Source organism: Cygnus olor, chromosome 19 (assembly GCF_009769625.2).
Source record: "Cygnus olor isolate bCygOlo1 chromosome 19, bCygOlo1.pri.v2, whole genome shotgun sequence".
Taxonomy (NCBI): Eukaryota; Metazoa; Chordata; class Aves; order Anseriformes; family Anatidae; genus Cygnus; species Cygnus olor.
The window spans coordinates 7638093-7658127 of NC_049187.1; the positions used below are offsets into that span (position 1 = coordinate 7638093).

At 56.6% G+C, this 20035-nt stretch overlaps 1 protein-coding gene across 5 annotated transcripts in view; it reads right to left on the reverse strand.

Moving 5' to 3' along the window:
* RALGDS (ral guanine nucleotide dissociation stimulator) overlaps positions 1-20035 on the reverse strand; it is a 48699-nt gene that overhangs the window by 7014 nt on the left and 21650 nt on the right. For 3 of the 5 annotated variants that reach the window (XM_040531618.1, XM_040531619.1, XM_040531615.1), the window contains exons 2-4: positions 1113-1223; positions 442-635; positions 110-184 (exon numbers count right to left, since the gene is read on the reverse strand). In XM_040531618.1, the coding sequence (XP_040387552.1) occupies positions 110-184; positions 442-635; positions 1113-1223 (380 nt within the window). Of the gene's footprint in view, positions 1-109; positions 185-441; positions 636-1112; positions 1224-15948; positions 16340-20035 lie in introns of those variants that run through there. The other 2 variants (XM_040531616.1, XM_040531614.1) reach the window with 2 other exon arrangements.

Sequence of the window (20035 nt, forward strand, 5' to 3'; positions counted from 1 at the left end):
GGTGCCACGAGGTACCCGTGTGGGGACAACACATGCCTCCATGCAAGAACCACAGAGCCATCAGCAGAGCCCCCTGTCTCCGGGTGACCCACAGCATGGTCAGACTTACTTCTTCAGCTCCATCCTCTCATCCACAACGTGCCTGGTGTGGTCCCCGTTCGCCTGCACGTGGAGCTTGCCATACCTGGTGGGGCACAGCAAGGAGACAATGAGGGTCCTGGACTCAGCTCTGCCTCTTCTCCCTCCACATCACCCCCAGCTCTGCCGGGGGCCAGGATGAGCATCTCCCTCCCCAGCCCACCCCAGAACCTTTGTGCAGATGGGGCTGGGAGAAGCCCATCAGACCTCCACTGCGTGGCAGAAGATGCTGGAGCTCTCCCGGCCGAAGGTGCTCGGGCACCAGCCACCCCAGCTGCGTTTCAGGGCACAGGGCAGCCTCACCTGTTGAGCAGCAGGTCCAGCACTTGCTTGGTGGTGGCGAAGGCCCGGTACGTGCACAGGAAGATGGTGACGTAGGTGGAATCATTGCCCTTGAAGGCCGAGACCAGGTACTCCACCAGCTTCTCCAAGGTCCCAGCCTTTATCGTCCGCACCTTACACGTCTCGTAGAGGTTTAAGGCTGACTCGTTCTCAAACTGCCGGGACAGGACCACAAGTCAGTGGGCTGGATGAAGCAGACACATGCAAGCACGACGTGGTCCCACCAGCTCAGCAAGAGCTCTTTGGGTCTCGGCTGGGAGCGGGGACCCCTGCAGTGCCTGGGACCCCCCCGACGGGGTTTGAGAAGAGGGAAGCCTCAGGGTTGCTGAAATCCAGATGCAAATCAGGGTTGCCCCATTTTGCAAAATGGGGCTTCCCATTGTTTCCCTCACTCCTTTTTCCCATGGGGCAGAGGCCAGCGGGTGCTCCCAGGCCCCCTCTCCCAAATAAATACCTGATTTAGGGATAAGGCTTGGAAGGAGCTCCCAGACCAGGAGCATCCAGGGACACAAGAAGAGGGCAGGATGTGGGCTGGTATTGACCCTGCCAAGCCCCCACATCAGGTCACCATGTCTGGCAGGGAAACATCAGAAAACATCCCCTGGAGCGATGCTGGCGGAGCCCCCGCTTACCCCCAGCCACCGCTGCCCTTTGTTGGCCGTGTGATGGAGCTGCACCTTCCGGAGCGATATGCTGTAGATCACACCATCCTCCAGCTCTTCTCCGATCTCCTGTGTGGAGCTCTGCACGAGACAAGATACACCATGAGATAAGGAGGGTAACAGGTGGCAGAGATGCTCTCGTGAGCCCGTACAGGGTGTCCCGGCAAGCCAAAGGGATTTTGCTCACCCGCTCACAAACCCAAAGCTGGCAGTACCATCCCTTTGGGGCAGCTGAACCCAGAGCCCGCACCCAGGCAGAGCCAAGTCTCTGTGTCCCTGTGTCCTGGCTGTTTCCCTCCCTGTGGCCTTACAGGACATAAGGTGACATTGCTGCTGGCTCTGGATGTAATCTTTGCAAGCCTTGGGGATGTAATCTCAGTAATCTGCCCCGAGCACCTCAAGCACTCGCAAGCCTTGTTGGATAGCAAATAATGACCGTGAAATCAAACTAGCCATCAGCTCCAGGCAGCGTTGGCCATGCACACTGTACAGAAACTCAAGAGGGAAGCTCAAATCTGGGCGAAAACTCCAGGGAGCAGCAGTGGGGTGGCCTCGGGGACATACAGACAGGTTGCTGCACCCCCGGGTCACATCCTGACCCAGCCACGAGGCTCTCGTTTCTGCTCTGGGGATGTGGAGACCCCCTCAGATTCAGCTCAGCCCTCTCCCTACCACGCTCTGCTGAATCAGCACCTCCCTAAGAGGATTTCTGCAGATCCCTCTGTACACTGCGGGGATCTCCCTCCCTCCTGAGCAAGAGGAGGTGACCACACGCTGGGGCACGGCACGCTGCCAGCCCACAGCTTTCCCTGCAGCCTGCAGGGCATGAAACCCCCTGTCCCAAACCCCTCCCTGTGGACACAAGGACCACGGTTCCAGACGATGCTGCACATCTCAGGAGATGCTGAGCTGAAAGCACCGAACAAAACCTGAGCAGACAGATCCAAGCCTGCTCTAACCTGCTCCTCACCACCGTCCTTTATCATCACAGCAGCGATCGCCGTGTTATTACCGCCCTGTGCTCACGTCAAACGCTTGTTATTAGCAAGGAATTAAGGCAGAGAATCACAACCAGCTCAGAGAGCAAGGGGAAAACTTTAAAGAGCCTCTTACTCACGGCTGTAATGAATGAGGACAGAGAATCCCTCAGGACAGGGTTATTGGACTTCTTCCTCGCTTGCTACTGAACCTGCTCTTCTCACTTCGTGCCAAGGCGTTTGGCTTGCTGAAGCTCCGAGGTGCCATGAGGCTCCTAACTGCAGCTGTGAACACCCGAACTCATCCAACCGACCCTGGCAGCACCCACACAAAGACAGACAGAAATCCTGGACGCCTGCATCCATCTTCCTCTTGCTCTGGGATAAGTTACAGCATAAACGTGCTTTCAGGTATAGACAGGCCTGAATTTCAAGAGTGAAACGCACTCACCCACCAGCAAGGTGTGCCCTGAGCCTTCCTCCACATCTCCCTCTTGTCTCAGTGAGACCCTGGGCTGCTGAGAGCCCTGCCAGAGCGGCCACCCTTGCCATCGGACATTGGGCCCTGGTGCAGGGGGACGAAGCCACCGGGGTGCCCAGGTGCCCTCCTCCACAAGGTGAGAGCAGCAAGGTGCTCCTGGGCCAGGTGAGCTGCTCACGACCGCACAAGCTGATTCGTCTTAGCAGAGAACCACGGGGACCGGCATGACCCCAAGAGAGCGCTGCCAACACCGCTGCAGCCCCGCGTCCACATCAGGCACTTGGAGCGATCCCATGCCAACCCAACTCGATCCCACGCCGACCAGGTCATCTGTCTTCCACCTGTGGAAGCGGTTTCCAACATACAGAAGGAAAAGCTTTGGAAACGTCCCAGTTTGGGATGGAGGAAAGCTCCGCCTCCAGCAGGACCAGACCCCCCTAACTCTGAAAAGAGATTTGGCTAGGCAGTTATAAACCCCAGACACAGAGAGCCATCCAAAACCAGATGCTTGTTGAGATGCAATTAAATTAATAAAGAAATCAAATCATAGGAGAGGACAAAATGTCCCATGCATGAATCATTGGCAGCTGCTGTGCAACTCCAGTGGAAACTCTTGCCACAACTGCAAGGGTTTCCACTCTTGTATTTCATGTCACGTGCAGAGGGTGCAACTACTTTTAATGTGCGTAGAAGCAAATTTCGTTTCCTTCCTATATTTGAGACTGTCAGATTCATTCATTTTCTGTCTTGCTGACTCGTGCGATGTCCCCCGAAGTTCCCCCTTTGCAAACCACACGCACAGTACGCAGCTTCCGAGCGGTTTCCAGCTAGGCTCATGCCAAGAGCCAGGCGAGCTGCTACACTGGTACATTTTAAAATTTGGTTATTTATATTCTGCGTGAGCTTCCTCTTTCCTCCTGCTCTTTCTCCGAGATGCTGATTGCGCATTCGGCACACGCTTGTTAAAAACTAATGGAGCAAAAAACAGCGGCAGGACACAGCCGGGGAAGCCCCACCTCAGCACCTGCTCCAAACCCACGTCTCTCCCTTTGCACATGGGGAGATGAGGGACCGGAGGCAGGGCTGGCAGAGCCCAGAACCTCTGGCCACGGCTTAGTTATGGGACGGGCACCGACGGCTCTGAAATCCTGCCTGGCATTCACACCAGCTCCCTCTAGGACTTCCAGCAAGTCAACCGAAGACAAACGTCCCCAGAATGGTCTCAAAAGAGCTCTGACAGACAAGTAGCTGCTGCAGCAGCTACTGGTTGTCTGCTGGAGTTTTCCAGCTCAGAAAGCAGAAGGAGACGTGAGTCAGGCCTCAGTGGCACAACCAAAGCCTCCTTCACCAGCATCTTAACCTAAATAGCCGAGCAGAGGTGCGAGCGAACAGCCCCTTCCACTCACTGCATTGTGTTGGTAGCAGAGATGTGGCCAACAGGCCCAGGCAGCACTTCAAGTGTCTGCACCAAAATTCAGCAAAGCTTTTCTGTGACAGCACCAACTCTGAGCACGTTGATGATTACAGCATTTGCACCCTCCACCAAACTCATACGGAAGGAACTCAGCATCCCGGAAAACGGGATAGAAAGCATGTCAAGAAAATGGGCATCAAAAAAAGGGAAGACATCAAACCCAAGCACGTGCCCCCAGTTTCTCCCTCTCAGCACGCAGCCCTGCTCCTGCTCGGATGGGGGCACGGGAGAACCCCACGCGCGTTGAACTGGGGGGAATCGGACACACAATTCTGCGAGAGCCGGAGGCTTTTGCAAAAAGCAGCCGTAAGTGAACTCGGCAGGAGTTCATCCCCTGAAATATGAGACTGGAGGCCGCGCCAGATGGCTTGCCTGGTTTCAGAGACCGCCTCTTGGAGCCGCGGATAGCCCTGGGCTGTGTGAGCAGTAGGGAGCTCCGGACCTGAGTTCAAAGCCTTGGTGACTACACCAGGGAGGAATTCCTGCTCCGTGCAATCAACTCTTCCACTCCCGGGCGCGTGTTCTGGTACACAGCACGGCGTTGAACCCCACGTCTTCACACAGAGGTTTAATAACGAGCTTTAGGATTTAGCCAAGGTTCGTAAGCAAGCCTGGAAGAAGGGCTGCGGTGTGAGGGACAAGACACAGGGCAGCAGGGAACCTGCCTGTGTCCCTTCTCATCAGCCGAACGGGGAAAAATGCAAAATCCCAACAGCAAAGAAAATATTGGCTAGGAAACTGCATTCTAGGAAGTATTGAGATAAATCACAAAGGTGGGTTTAGTAAGACAGGAGCGCAGCACAGGATTAACTGTGAGCACGACAACATTCCTGCACATCACACACAATTAGCCAACAATTACCAGGTCTTCAGAGCACTGCTCCCCCGTGCCCCTGGCTTAGTGCATTGGCCTCCAAAGACACAAAATAATGAACTGTTAGTGGAAAAAGGTATTAACTTCAGCACACACGGAAGAGACAAGACTGCTTAAAGTGCTTTTACTGATGCTCCCTGAACAACCGCTGGTTTAAAGATCAAGATGTTTGTGTTACTCTGCTCCCTTCCAGCTGGGCAACACAAAATGTGTGTTCTACAGGCGGTACAACGGGTTTGGGCTCTGCAGTCTCCAGTCCCTTCTCACAATAACTCCTTCCCACTGGTAATGGGAAATTGGCCCTTCCAGAAACGAAAGAAACCAAGGACCACGTCCTCCACAGTTTACACAAGCCCCAAGTTCACTTCTCTTTCACCCTCGGGAGCAGATCCTGAACCCATGCAACGCATGGCAGTAACTTTGGGGCCTCTTATGTAAACGAAAATGCATGGCGTTATGTAAAAGGAAATTAGAAAAAAATCCACCTTCATCTAGTGAAAGGAAAACAACTTCAGTTCTGTGAACCACAGACACAGACCGCAGAAGCAGAAGTGCCCTCTGTCCCGCTCATCCAAAATAAGCGCACGCAGCACAACAGCTTACAACACCCTGCCTCGTGGGGACTTCCAGGCAAAATCCCCCCAGGGCTGATGTTCCCCTAGGGCTCTGCTGGTCAGGGGCAGCCCTTCTGCTCCTCGCACTCTCCGGCGGTTTCCCTTCCTCGGCCGTGCTCGGGAAGGCTGCAGAGACCGCCCGGAGACACTGCTGAACCTTCCCGTGCTTGGGGAAAGGCAAGGCACCCGGTGCTGACGGTTACCCACAGCACGTGCTTTGCTTTGGGTCAGCAGCCCCATCGAGGCCAGGAGCTCCCAAACACCAACCCAGCAGTGACCAAGCTATGCTGGGCATCACGGCTGTCTCCAGCCAGCACTCCAGGTCGATCTCAGGCCGTTCCTCTCCCCCTGTGCCGTATCACATCGCTGCTGATGGAGCTCGAATCCTGGCCCCTGCCCTGCGCGGAGCTGCAGCGCTGGGGTGCTCAGCAGATGGACGTGTTTTCTTCTTCGGGTTTTCGACACTCTCCGCCTTCCTTCCTGCCTCCTCTGAGCCACTTCAGACCAGGAACGGTTCCAACAGCCCATGAAAAAATAACGACAGAGGGGGAAACAGGAAAAGAATAGAAAAAGGGCCAGAAGCTAAACTTAAACCCGCTGTGAAAAGGGGGTGTTTTTGCCAGGATATCAGGACAGTGGCAACAGCTGAGGGCCTGTTCTCACCCATCAGCTGCTTGGCTCTGCAGCCAGGGCTCCCTGACACGCTCAGCTCTGCTTCAGGTGTTTAAGCAGGGGGAACTGCAGCCAGCGACCACGGGGAGCAGCCAGGAGCCATGAATCCCCCTGGGCACCGCCAGGCAGGGATGGGTGGTGGTGGGGACTTGTCACCCCCCCCCCCCATCTGCCTCACAGGAGGCTTTGGCACCTCTTCCATCAGGGCCTGCCTGAGGGCACTGTTTGAGACAGGGCAGGCCTGATCCTGCTGGTGGTGCCTGCGTCCGTAACCCTGCGTGGTTGGGGAGGATATTCAAAGGCAGCCGTCTCCGCCCGCGTGGCTTAGGAAGAAGAGAAAGCAGCGGCTGGAGGATCTGGTACAAAGGCGTCTTGTGACTCGCACGCAGTGAGTCAGTGGCTGGAGCGAGGATTAGGAGCTCAGCGCTTGGGTCCAGAAACGAGACAGAGCAGATACACTGGATTCCTCCCCTGTTCGCGTTTGTTTTGCTTTCAAAGAAAACTGGGAGCCTTCCCACACATCGAAACTTTTTCGCTCTTTTTATGGTCTGGAAATCGAGGGTCAGACCTGCAAAAATGCTGCGTGCCCACTGCATCCCCACCGGCCTCCGAGGGCTGCAGGGCATCGGGCTTGCTCTGGGGACTCCCCTGAGAAAAGCGAGCTACATCTGCCACTGGCGGTGCCAGAGACACCACAGGTGGCTGACGGTGTAACTCCAGACCCTGCGTTCCTTACACCCTGGAGCACACGAAGACCACCAGCACCTCCAGGCAGCTGCATCCTAAGCAAAAGCCCAGCCTAGGCTGCCCCCAGAGCAGGACTCCCCTTGCGCTTCCCACCCAGGGACGTGCCAGGAAGGGGTCCTTCCCTTCGCAGGCTGCTGAAGCGGAGCAGAAAACTGAGTGCAGCAGGTTTTGCTTCCTCTCTAAGTTCATGGAAAAAGGATCCGGCTGACACAGCAATTTCAGCTCTTGCTCCACATTGCTTTGCTCTGCGTTCGTGATCACTTTGGCGTGCGTTTCTGCAGCATCCCCGCTCAGCGCCAACGCCTACCCGGCCAGCCTTGCTTACGAGGGACGCAGCTGGCCTGCGCCTGCAGAGCCACCGCTCTGCTATGAACTCACCCGGAGCCCGGAGGGTAATTACTGGAAGTGAAACCAGAACCACGTGGCTGGTGACAACTGGTGTATAAAAAATTAATGCCTACTGCTCTGTAAGAGTAAATAAAGATCAAGTGGTTCACGGTAAGTCATTTCGGCTCGGAACAAAGGTCTGTGTTTCACCGAGGTGGAACAGAGAAATCTGCAAGGAACATCACAGAAACAAGCTCCAATACTGAAATGCATTTTTTGGTGTACAGCAGCACCTGTAGGTGCCATGCAACATGATAGCCCTGTAACGCCTTGTTCAAATGTGAAGAAAACAGAGCGTGTGTGTCCCAAAGAGATGACAGTGAAGCCTACCTGACTTCGTACTACCCTGTTGATTCCGATGCTGGAACGGGGCCCTTCACACCAAGCGAGCTACTTCTGCATCAGCAAGAACCGCAGCGTGTCAGCGAAGGGGAAGCGCCTGGGTCGGCGTTGGAGCTGACAGACCTTGCAACTCATTGGGATCCTCACTGCTGAGTTTTCAATTATGTCTTAATGCCTGTTAACCAGTATATTTCTGACTTCAGGACCAGCACGGGACACAGAGATCTGTTTGTCGTTGCAATTCCAGGGAAACTCTTTGTCCCTTGGATGCATCAGCATTTTCAAGCTAGTGTGTTCCCAAAAGTCTTTACATTCCCAGAAACACAAAGCCTTCAATAAATATTCTCCTGCTCTCAGCTTGCAGCCTACGTGCCAGTCTAACCAGCCAAACATTTAATTTTAAGAAGCATCAATTGCCCTAGAAGCAGCTTCTTTGCCCAAACCTCCCCTTGCCCCCACCACGTGGGTGACCTGCACGAAGAAAGAGCACACCTGGGGCTGGAGTTTTGCCCACGCCGTTCCTGAGCAGCCTGGATAACCTGTACATAGCTGCCTGTGCACTCATTGGCTGTGGCTTGCAAAGGGGGTAAAAAAAAGAAGGAAAAAAAAAAAGTAGTCTTATCTTTCTGTCATCTCAAAGGTGCACAGATTGGGGTGGACAAACTGGAGGCTGTCCAAAACCCACAGCTGTCTGGCTGCCGTCTGGCTCGCGGTAACTGCGCTGCAACCCCTCGCTTCAATTTGAGCGAGGTTCATTTTGATTCAGCTCAGACACATCCTTAGCGTAGATAAGCTGCACCAAAATAAGCCCTCGTGAAGTGAATGTGTCCACCCATGTGTTTACACTGGCCTACGTCGACTTACGTTCACTCCACCAAAACTGGTGCGATCGAAGCGTGGGCGGGACCGACGAGCCCAGAACCCCCCTGCCCCGAAATCCCGGAGGAGGAGGATGCCTGGGAGGTGATGGGATGCTCCCAATGCCCCCAGCAGGGCAGGCTCGGGTGCTCTCCCAGCCCGGCTCAATGCCACCACTGTGCTCCTGGGGCCTCAGAGGGGCTTGCGGTGCCGGTGGCACAGGGACGGCCTCGGCGGATGGCTCGCTCTTTGTGCGCGCGTCCGCAGCAGGGTGACCCAGTAAACAGCTGAAGCAGAGAAAACGCACGAACAATCCAGGGCAGGGAGGCAGCAGCGAGGGGCTGCTGGCGAAAGGAATAAAAGCGAGCCTTTGTTCGCCGGCCGTGCCCCTCGCACCCGACTCCCACCCCGGCCGGCATGACGTCGGGTGCCTCCATTTGCTGCGGAGCTGCGGGCTGACCCTGGCTGGTCCCAGCCTCCTCCTGCCACCCGCAGCCGCCGCCACATCCCAGCTGTGGGCTTCTGGCCACCCCTTTGCTCCAGGAAGGGCTGCTATGGGGCTGAGCAGGGGACATTTTGCCCTTGGATGGCTCCCTGCCACCTCTTCCCCTCCCTGCGGCGGCTTTGCCACCTGTGGGAAGCTGGAAGAAGGAAGAGCAAGCGCTTTTGCCTTGTAATCAAGAAAATCTCAGCTTCAGAGCATTACTTAACTAGGTGTCAACGAGGCAGTAGGTGCTATACAAGCAGGTACAGAGGCAGGAGTCAACAAGCCGACACCTGGGGGGCCTGCAGTCAGGATGCTAAGTCAACTAAGTTGGTCTGATTTCCACAGCTGAAACAACTGAGAGTTTAATTTTAATTGGCACCTTTGGAGAGAAAACAACTGGAAAGAAAAAAAATCTAGCTGTTGTCAAGTGCCTGAACATGCACTCTGGGAGCCCAAGCAGCGAGGCTTGGACCCGAGCCCTGCCCCGGGAGCTGGGTGTGCCGGATCCTGCACATCTAGAGAGGCTGTGGCAAAAGAAAGGTGGGTGTCCGGGGTGGGATGAGTCCCCCCCAGCCCCAATTCCCTCCTCAATTACTAGGACCCTTGTCCCCATGCCTGTAAATGTGGCTCCTGCAGCTGACCCTGTCTGAGCATCAGCCAGAGAGGGACCTGCAGCAGCAAACCCTCTGCCAGCGTTACCCAAAATGTGGGGGGTGCCAGGGAGAGAGCAGACAGCTTCATGCTGGGTTATTCTACTTTCCCATCTACCCTTCCGTCTGCAGGCAGTCATTCCCTCACATCATAAAGCTTTTTTTTGTGGCAAAACTGCACCGAAGGCTCGCTGTGCCGCACGCAGCACTAGGTGAGCCAGCATGGGCCTAGCTGGGCTCGTCTGCTGTCCTGGGCTGGACGGATGCCTGGTACTAGGGCTGAGCATCCCCATGGCTTGCACTCCGCTTCAAAATGAGTTCAAAAGGAGTTTGGGGGACAAATCCAACCAACAAGTTGACTCACAAAATGACAGTGGGACAGCGTCAGTGCAAAGCGGGCGGCAGCACCCGCCTTCCTGCCCCGGCTCCTTTCACATGATGTTGCCTGGACTAAGATGGGTCATCAAGCCTCGAGCATTCCCCTCCTCTTAGAGACAACTTTTGCAGGGGAATGTGCTGAAATCTGTGGAAACGAGGACTGGGAGAGAGGGGTTTTGTGGGGTACTACCCCAACGAAGCAGCTGAGCGAAGGAGCGCTTTGTTGTGACGCCCACAGCGCACCACGGCTGTGCTCTGAGTCACTGCCGAGCACAAGCTGCCAGGGAGCCCAGCCCTGGCTGTCCCAGCGCCAGCTCCCACTGCGGCTCCGGGACGGGATCTCGCAGCCTGTGCCATCCAAAAAATCAGAAATCCCAGCGAGATGGCCACCAGCAGCCTCGGGCAGCGTGCTGTGCCCTGCCCAGCGTGGCTGCCGGATGGTTTCCTGAGCCGAGGCCAGGCTTAGAGCAACCCAAGCCCAGCACACATCATTTCACAACCAAAACACTAACCTCAGAGGTGAGGGCTCTCAGCTTTGGGTCACCATGGAGACACGACCACTGCAAAGAGCAGGGAAACACTGTGGTTTTGCTCCCTGACATAAAGAGCAGCTCTGGTAAGACGGGTAGCAAGCCCTTTAAAGCCAGGTCTCCACACAGGCCCTCGGCTCAGCTGCTGTTTGTTAAAGTGTGGTTAGCAGAAAGAAAAGCCACGCTAAAAATAATGCCTCAGCATTCCAGATTAAGTTGCCTCTGATGACTTTCCTCTCCAATCTGTGCTGTTTGCAAGTCAAAACAACTTTTTAGAATTTTTTTTTCCCTCTGCCGCCAGCTCTGAGGACGCGGCCTGCTGTCTGGCAATGTGAGCCACCTCCATCCTGCCTCCACAGTGCCCAGGGACCCGGTGTGTGGGGCTGGGGGATGCCTCGCCCCATCCCATAGCAGGGCTCGTCGACATACCGATGGTGGAATGAAAGCAAACTCACTGCTGCTGAGCTATGCGAGATAAACGGGCCGCACGCATGCCTCTGCGGTGCTTCATCCCCACCGGTGTTTCGCTGTCACATAACTACCAGCCATCAGGTGCGCTAAACTCTCGCTGGTTATCTAATAAAAATGTGGTGCCCTGTAGGAACCTGTACCAAGGAAGCCCTGGAACGTAGCTGTCAGCTTTAGGGATTGTTTGCATGTCATAACCACGAACCAAACCAAAGGCATGGAGAGGAGCGGTGGTGCTGGGCGCTGCAGCCACCACATCATCGCACTGAGGAAGAATGGTGTGAGCTCGCTGCCAAGATTTGGGAAGGACTTCTCTCCTGCCTCCAGGAGAGCTGCTGCCAGGTGTTACGGGAACAAAAGGCCACTCCACAAGAGCCCTTCTGCAAACACAGCATTACACGCGTGAGCACAGCCACTTCAGTGTTGGCCAGCCGCGGCACCCTGAGCCGGCTCGCCGGGCAGCGCCCGCTCCCTGCCCTCGCTTATCGGGCCCTGGGCCGATCCCTGGGGAGCGGCTGGGCTCGCTCGTGCCGGAGCTCAGGGCTCCGTAACAGCTCAGGAGCAAAGTCCAGGCACATCGGTATTACAGAGGGTGCTGCATGAGCTGGATGGGCTCTGGGGGTCAGGGCTGCACCATGTGGTCGGTCCTTGTGCTGGGACAGGAACGAGAAACTCTGACAATTGAAGGAGCCGAACTACTCAGTTCTTCCACCACCCACAGCTATTCCAGGCTTGCTATGAGGCTGCGATACGGTTTCAGCGCAATGCTCAACCAGTTTCTCTTGGGCACCAAGCACCTCCTCATACGAGCATTCACACCAGGCTCATCTTTCAGCGCACAGATGCAGAATGCAGGTCCCGCAGGCCTTCGACAAGCAACACACGTTTTGGGTAGGCCAAGGATGCTGCCCTTGTGTCTAACCCGGCACTGTGCACAGGAAGAGCACGGGATAAACAAAGCAATGTATGGAAGGCCCCCCCCAGCTGCAGCGCGCTCCCTCGCCCGTCACAACCAGCCTTGTGTCCAAATCCTGCTCCTTGGCTACAGCTTTCTCCCCCCCCTTGCTGGGTCCGTGGGAGATAAATATTTGAGAACTGAAACAGCCCTGCTGCAAGTATGCATCCAAATAAAAGGAACACAACTGCTTGAAAAACAGTCACTCAGGCAGCTCTGGAGATAAGAGTGCTAGAGAAAGTACAAGCAGGGGATGCCCAGCCTGTACATGTGGTCTGCAGTGACCTAAATAAGCTCTCTGCTCCTTCAATTACATGTCCCTCGGGGGATGCAGCGGCCGGCAATTAGAGAGGCAGAAAGGGTGATGGAGAAGCCACTCATGGTGAAGTCAGTCCCTATGGCCGGACCAACTCGCACGTCCCTGAAAACAGGCTGTGCTCTGGCCTGAAATGTTGGGTGGTTGCTGCCAACCACCCCAGCACCACAGCAGAAGAGCTGAGTAAGTGAGACATCCCTGCAGCTCAGCAGTCCTTTTGCTCTTTTCCTGCAAAATCCGAGCTCATTCCACCCCCAAACCTGGGCACAGGGAAGTGTAGAAACTCTCCAAGCTTGCATTTAGTTGTCCCTGTCTGGTAATCCCACACCCACAGCTAGGACATAAAGGGCCGTAGCAGAGCAATAGTGTGATCTGGGGGGCTCTGGAGGGTCAAGTGAGGACCCTGGAGGCCAGGTGGAGCCCAGCAAGATTTCTGCCAGGGCTGCCAATCCAGCACTAAAGCCTCAGTGAGATCCCCGTACCGGAGGGTTTCCTACCCCTATGGAAACAGGGCATGGCAGCCCCTGAGTAACATGATCCTTATACAAACACATTTTGGAACCTCTCCCCAACTTCTAACGATATCAAATAATAATCAAAACTCCCTCCCACCTCCTTTCTTCCCTTCCTGCAGCAGCCATCAACAATCAGCATCTCAGCTTGCTCCCAGCCTCGCCGCCGCCTTCAAACCCTTCTGGAAGGGAGCCACAAGGCAGGTCCCCATGCGAGAAGTACCAGCAGATGATGTTCTTCTCGCAAATTGCACCGGGCATATCAGGTTATGCCTCGGGGAGGGGAAGAGGCTGGGAGAAAAGGATCTTCTTCCACAGGCACCACTGGAAGCTAAAAGAAAATGGCTTTTAAGAGAGATCTTCACCCCTCCTTCTCGGCTATAAAGCACAAGCACTGACCTCCGAGGCATCTGGGCTGAGCAATTCAAGTTTTCGAGGATGTGTTTAGCAACTGAAAGTCTCCTAATTGTTCAGAAAACAAATAGAGCCAAAATAGCAACAATACAAGCTTTTTCAATATGCGTCAGCCCTCACCATTTGTCTGGAGGTTCGGCGATGCCAGTCTCATGAAAGTTTCAGTCTGTGTCATCTGCAGTTGTGCTTACAGCACGCATCTCCAGCAAGGAGAACCACCAAATAAATTCACACTGTGACACTCACTGCTGATTTGGGCTGGATTAGAACCGAAAAGGACAAAGCAAAAGGTGTGCAAAGCAGCTTGGCCAGTCCCTCGCTAGAGAGGCTCGGTATAAACTTTCCATTCCCCACGGTTAAAATCAGCAGGAGAACGCTTGGCAGCACGTGGCCGCGAGCCCTCGAATGGCCACCTCGGCGCGGTGCCTGGGAGATCGATACCGTTGCTTGGGATACAGGCCAAGGGCCCTGCCACTGACAGCCATCCGCAGGGGCTCAGCGGAAAACAGGATCCGTGTTCCCCACCACCTGCCCAGCAGCTTTCCAGGGATCCTCTGTATTCCCCTGGGACCAGGCGATGGCCCCCAGCAGCTGGCACGGCCCCGAGCCCAGCTCCATCCCAGTGCAGGGCCGAGTGGGGAGCACAGCCCCGGGTTTCCACCACAGGGACAGAAGCGGAGCTCAGCAAAACAGCGATGGTCTATGGGGGGGCATTCAAATAATCCGCCTTCTCCTCCCAGGGCGTATCTCACAGAGAAACCTTACCCGAGGATTACAACCACACCAGGCTGCTGCCAGCACAGTTGTCACAGCAACTCTGTTTTCTCTGCCTTCCCGGTTGTGCAGTGCAACGACAGTGAGCAAAACCCACTCCACACGGCCCAGAGAACACCACGGAGCTCTCACCCGGGAGCACAAGGAGGTTAGAGGCTCTCCGAGCTGCTCGAGAGGCAGTGGGTCACCGAACCCTGCTCCCGGCCGTGCATTTTCTTGCCTCCGCTCGTGAACGGATGGCACAGAGGAAGGAGGAATTTGTCAGCAAGTTCCTCGGGGCCAGGAGGAAAGCCCAGGCGCTGGGATGCTGGCACTGCTCTGCCTGTTACGCAGCACGGAGCCACGTTACAGCCCAGAGGGGAAACCTGGGCAGAGAGGACAGCAGAGGAGGGCTGGAGGACGCTCACCTCTCTCTGCCACGCTGGGGCAAAAAGCCACTCTCAGCCCCCAAAACTTTGCTTTCACAGCCTCCATTCCCCACGATGCAGCCAAACCCCTCCCGAGGTCCAAGGCCTCATCCCCAGGGGTGCACGGGACAGCTTTCCCGGGGGGGGTAGAACCACGACAAGCCGCATCGCCCCCCCCTTCTGCCCCCTCCCTGCTCCTCTCACTCCCCCTGCCAAAAGCGCGGCCCTGCAGCCTCCCGGAGCGCGGCGGGCCGGAGAGGCTGGACTTCCTGCCAGACATAACACGAACCAGATGATGTGCGCCGAACAATGTCAGCACGCCCACCCCCAGGAGAAAGGAGCTGGGGGGGGGGGGAAGCAAGCCGGATGGTGTTTTCGTGAACTCTCGGCAGAGCTGACCACCAGGCCGGAGGAGAGCTGGTACGGCCGGAGCCTGCGCTAATCCTGTCCCCGGCTGAGCAGGACTTTGCAGTGCAGGTTATGGGATGGATCCTTCGGAGCAGGGAGAAGGAGCCATCGCCGCCGAAACGCTGGCTCCCTTCCCCGGATATCTGCACAGTAACGCAGAGGTTTCAGCGGTGATCCCCCCCCCCCAGCCGCCCCCCCTCCAGCGGGAAGCAGCCAGAGCCACGAAGCACATCTGCAGCTGGCTCTAAATCCCAGCAAAGCCAGGCTCCTGACCCTCGCTGACTTAACCCCTGTGCCGCCAGCCAACGGGGCTCGGGTGCTGCTGTGGAACCACCACCTCTGAACGCCAAAACCTTCCTCCAGCTGAGCTGCTCCTAACACGCCGCTTACTCAGAATCAATGACATTCCTGGCGCGCAGAAGACGATCATCCATTACGAAGAAAAAAGGCAGAGCTCTGACTCAGATGATTCTGGGTGCCTCTGCCTCCACCTCCCCGCACAGCTGCCATCAACAAACCGGTCGGGCTGAGACCTCCAGGGGACCGGCTCTGAAGCGCCCAGGGTCGAATCCAAAGGAGCACAAATATTTTGCATCCTCCAGCAAAGTCCTCCTGGTGCCCATAACCTTCCCAGAGGACACTTACGGGGCTTGGATGAGCCTGAAGCCCTTATGGGCAGCTCAGATCCGAGCAGTTTCCTACCTCCAGCAGCTGGTGGGCTCAAACGAGTTATTAGGAGCCCCCACTTTTAGCAATCTGCCCCCTTGCCCTGGTTGCTCTGAGAGGGGAGAGGCCCTTTGCTTTCCCCAGCAGAGCCCGGTCTGGCTGCCTGCCTGCCCCTCGATGGCCCAGGGACAGAGCGCAGAGACGAGCAGGGGCACCCGGTTATTTAATAAATGGAAAGAAATAAAACAGGCTGCCCCAGCCGTCCCCATACCTAACCCCGGATTCTCCCATCCTGCAAACGAGCCCCAAACCACAAAGGGACGAGCACCAGGGCTCCGCTCCCAGCGGGCTGAGCCCACCCCCTCCCAAAAAAAAGAGAAAAAAAAAAAAAAACAAAAAACGCCTCGTTGCTCACCTCCAGCGGCGGCAGGTCGGGGTCGAGCTGGGTGAAGCTGTGCAGCACCACGGGGCTGCTCTCGCCGGCCACCTCCAGCCTCACGCCGCCCCAAAGGCTCCGCGCCCGCCGGCAGCCCTCGAACATCTTCTCGGGGGCGGGCGCGGCGGCGGCATGGTGCCGGCGGCTCACCATGGGCACCGCATCCCCGGCCAGCCCCGGGATAAACGGGGGGGGGGGGGGGGGGGGGGGGACGGGACAGGGCCCCCCAACCCTAAGCCTAACGCCCTAAGCCTAACCCCACCGGGCTGGGGGACGCGGGGGAGCGGCGGAGCAGCCCGGTGGCAGCGCGGAGCCGAGCGCTGGTTTCCTCCCCTAAAGCCTCCGCCCGCCCCGGGGGCTGGCCCGGCACGGCTCGGCTCGGCCCCCCCCGGGGACGGAGCCAGGAAAGGAAGGAGGAGGGGGGAGCTTGCGGAGGGGGCCGCCCCCCCCCACCCCCCACGGCAGAGCGCGGAGCTGGGGGGAAAAGGGGGCGCGGGGGGCGAGGCACGGAGGTGACACTGGGGGGACGCGGTGCTGGGAGGGGGGGGGCTTCACGCCCCCAGGTTGGGAGCGCCGGGGTCCCGAGACCACCCCAGCCAAAACCCAGCACGGAATGTTACCCTGATAATTCTGGGACTGCGTGGAGATTGAGGGCACGTGTTAATGCTCAGCCGGGCTGCATCTCATCACGGGGGCTCAGCCCCCCGCGGTGCTGTCTGTGTTGGAAGCACTGCCCAGCCCCAGCTGGACATTATGGGGTGATGGCCCCACGGAGATGAAGGGACATTTGTGGGGCCCCACAGCAAGCCAGTGCTGGGAGCAGGGTCTGACCCCATCCCCATGCCAGCTCCCAGTGCTTGGGGTCCAGGGCACCAACAAACGGCCCAGCAGGGACACAGGGAAAGGGAGACTGGGGCTGCAGATCCCGTATTAGGGAGGCTCTGAGCCCCCAAGCCCATGCTGAAACCACGGCACATAACTTTCAGAGGCAAAGAGAAACAGGCAAACCTGCTCGTCATTCACCACCCCTCCGCGCTGAGCGCGGCGTGCTATCACCCTCCCCTGCCTCTTCCCCTTCCCTCCTCACGCCCTGCCGATAAACTGCATCACAGTTGCTGCTGACACCACCAAAACCCAGACTTTTACGCCTCAGCTCTCTCTGCACAGCTGAAATAACATCAGCCTCCCAGGCCGTCCAGCCCCGTGGCTTTATTTCCAAGGAGAACATGGAGCCACAGCCTGCACAGCCAGCTCTGCCCAGGGCACCACCACCTGCACCTCCTGCCCGGGCAGGAAAGGATTAACAAAGCTGCCAGGGCTGCAACACTCTTCAAACTTGAAAATTTACCAGGCAGGAGGATGAGCGAGGACAATGCGGGCTATTGTCCCGCTTATCTGGAGCCACAGAGGGTCAACGGGACCTCCAGGGACACCCTGGGAAAGGGGACCGAGCCCTGCGCAAGGGCTTTGCGCTGCCCGAGGCAGCCCCGCGCCTTTGGGATGCTTCCTGGGGGCGATGCTGATTTTACCGCTGCCGTGTCACGTGGAACCCGCGTGATACAGCGAGATGTGCAATAAAATGTGGTGGTCACACACACATCATTTAGCTGGGTGCGTGCAGAAATCAGGCAGCGCCCAGCCGGGGGAACTGGTGCCGCCCCTCTGGGCTGCGGGGTCTTTGGGAGAGGAGACCCTGCTTTCCTTGGGTACTCGGCTCTCGGGGTGGTGAAACTGCAGCCCACAATGGGAATCACTTGACACTGCTCACGTGCACATCACAGATAATAGCACCACTCATCTGCAGCTGGCAAAACCCTGCAAAGCCCTCCAGCTCCGTCTGACCTCTACGGAAAGTTGCAGCTCTGTTTGATGGGCAATTTTCACCGGTCCCTCGGTTGACCACTAAAGATAGTTTCAGGGGAGAAACACTTTTGATAATGGATAATAAATAATATAAAGCAGGAAGGCAACTGAGAGGGTTTAAAAATAGCCAGCCAGTTTCCTTTCTCCTCTCCTGGGAACCTTCTGGGCCTGAAAAGCAAAACACTCAAAGCGGGGTCAGGAGCCCAAGTTCAGGATGTTTGCTCAGCGCAGCTAACCCCAAACACTCAGCCTTCAGGGGCCAAGCTCTTGAAAACCGTGAGACTTGAAACAAATAACTTTTCAGGGCTCCGTCTTTGCCTCTAAGCGTAGAGCTGAAAGGCAACACTTGGATCACACCCTCAAGCTTCTCCCCCTTGAAGGTCGAGAAATTTTTGAAAGTTACCATGATTTTATACGTGTGACTCCCGGAGCAGGGGATTTAAGGAAACCATCTACGATTGAGTGACTCATTAAAAAAAAATAATAATCATTCTACATTTGGCAAACTCAGCAAAAGCTTTTCACAACACACCGAGCACTTTGCATTGACGTCAGCCATAAATGTCCCAGCGACTTCAGCAGGCGCAGGAGCAGAGACGGGTGCAGGAACCGGGTGCTGCGGGAAATCCCTCACTTGGTTTCTTTCCATCACCCTGCAATGAGCTTTTGAGTGAATAAACACAAACCCATGCACTTCCAAATCACAAACCTGCGCTCGCTCGTCTGCCACAGCCTCCAGCCCCCAGGCTTCCCCACGTGGCTAACGATGCGGAACGGGTAACGACCAGGGCCTTCTGCAAACGCTACGCCAGTTCCCGGCAGCTTTGGGTCAGCACCTGCAGGCTCAGACCTTGGCTTCTCCCTCAATACCAGGGCTCAGCGCACACCCCGAGTTCTCTCCCCAGCACGTTTGAGCTCCGAGCTCATCCCACAGCCCCTGAGCATCCTGAAGCTCCACCAGCCCTGCCGACAGCTGCCCTCCTTCACCGTCCTCCGCTGCGGGGCAGGTCTTCCCAGCACGCTTCCTGCAGGACATGACTCGCGCTGACCCTGTTCCCGTACTCCACATCACCGGGGCTTTTCCCCATCAGTCGGGAGTCTGGAAAATCAGAGTTTGGGAATGGGAGTTGCGACATTATCGTGGCTGGCACCAGCTCACGAAGCACATCGGGTCAGTCCCCGCAGCGCTCCGTGCCCGGCCGCTTGTAAAATGGAGGCCGTAGGGGCTGGGGAAGCCCTTTGCATCCTTGTTTGTAAGGCACTTGGGAGGAAAAGCGCTGTTGATAGAAAAGAATTATTAACTGGAAGTTGGGCTGTCTGTTACCGCTTGCTTTGAGTCCTGAATCAAAACTTTCTGGGTGTTCAGATTTTCATTTGAAACTTTCACTTCCACTGCCCTCGCCTCTCCAAGGCCCAGGCACAACTGGAAAATTACTATTATTATTATTAGCGTTTCTTATAAAACAAAGAACTAGCACCACTTCCTCTTCTACTCCAGGGAAAAAACCTCACAGCTTGTGCAAGAAGGGGCAGCGATATCAGTGCTGCGCTCAGTACCCCCTGCACGCCGATGTTAGGTTAGAGCAGCAGCTCCCAGAATTTAGCTGGGGACCAATGGATCCCAGCCAGCCCCGTCTCTCACAGCCCCAGTTCCCACTCGTGATCACAATCCATGACAGTTTTTATCCAGATTTTAGGGGCGAGCCAGACACCGCTTGCCAGGGTGTTTTAGGAATCCCTCAGCCCAGCTGTTCAGACCCAGCGCTGCCTCCAGGTTTGGGGCGTTTCTTGGGCCCTTTCTCTGCCACAGGAGCAATTTGTGCTGGCAGGGGAAGGCTGCCCGGGCTCTCCTGCACTCGGTGCCTGTGCTGCTGCCACCCCTGTTGCAACCACGGGCAGCAGGATCGGGCACCGGGTTGACTCAGGAGCGCAGCCTCCAGCAGCACACCAAACATCTCAGGCAGCGAGGCAAGCTCCAAGTTATCGTCAGTGCCCAGCGAAGGAAGCGCACCAAATCCCCGGGCAATCAGGATCTGAACCTCTGCATCCCTCTGTGCCGGGCTTGGTTTCCTGCAGCCCCCCGCCAGCAGCTGGGCCGCAGCACCTCCTGCGGAGCCTCCTGCGGAGCCTGATGCTCGGCCATGGCAGCACAATTATGCCACCGGCCTGGAAGACTAACGAGCTTGCAGGAATATTTCCACTC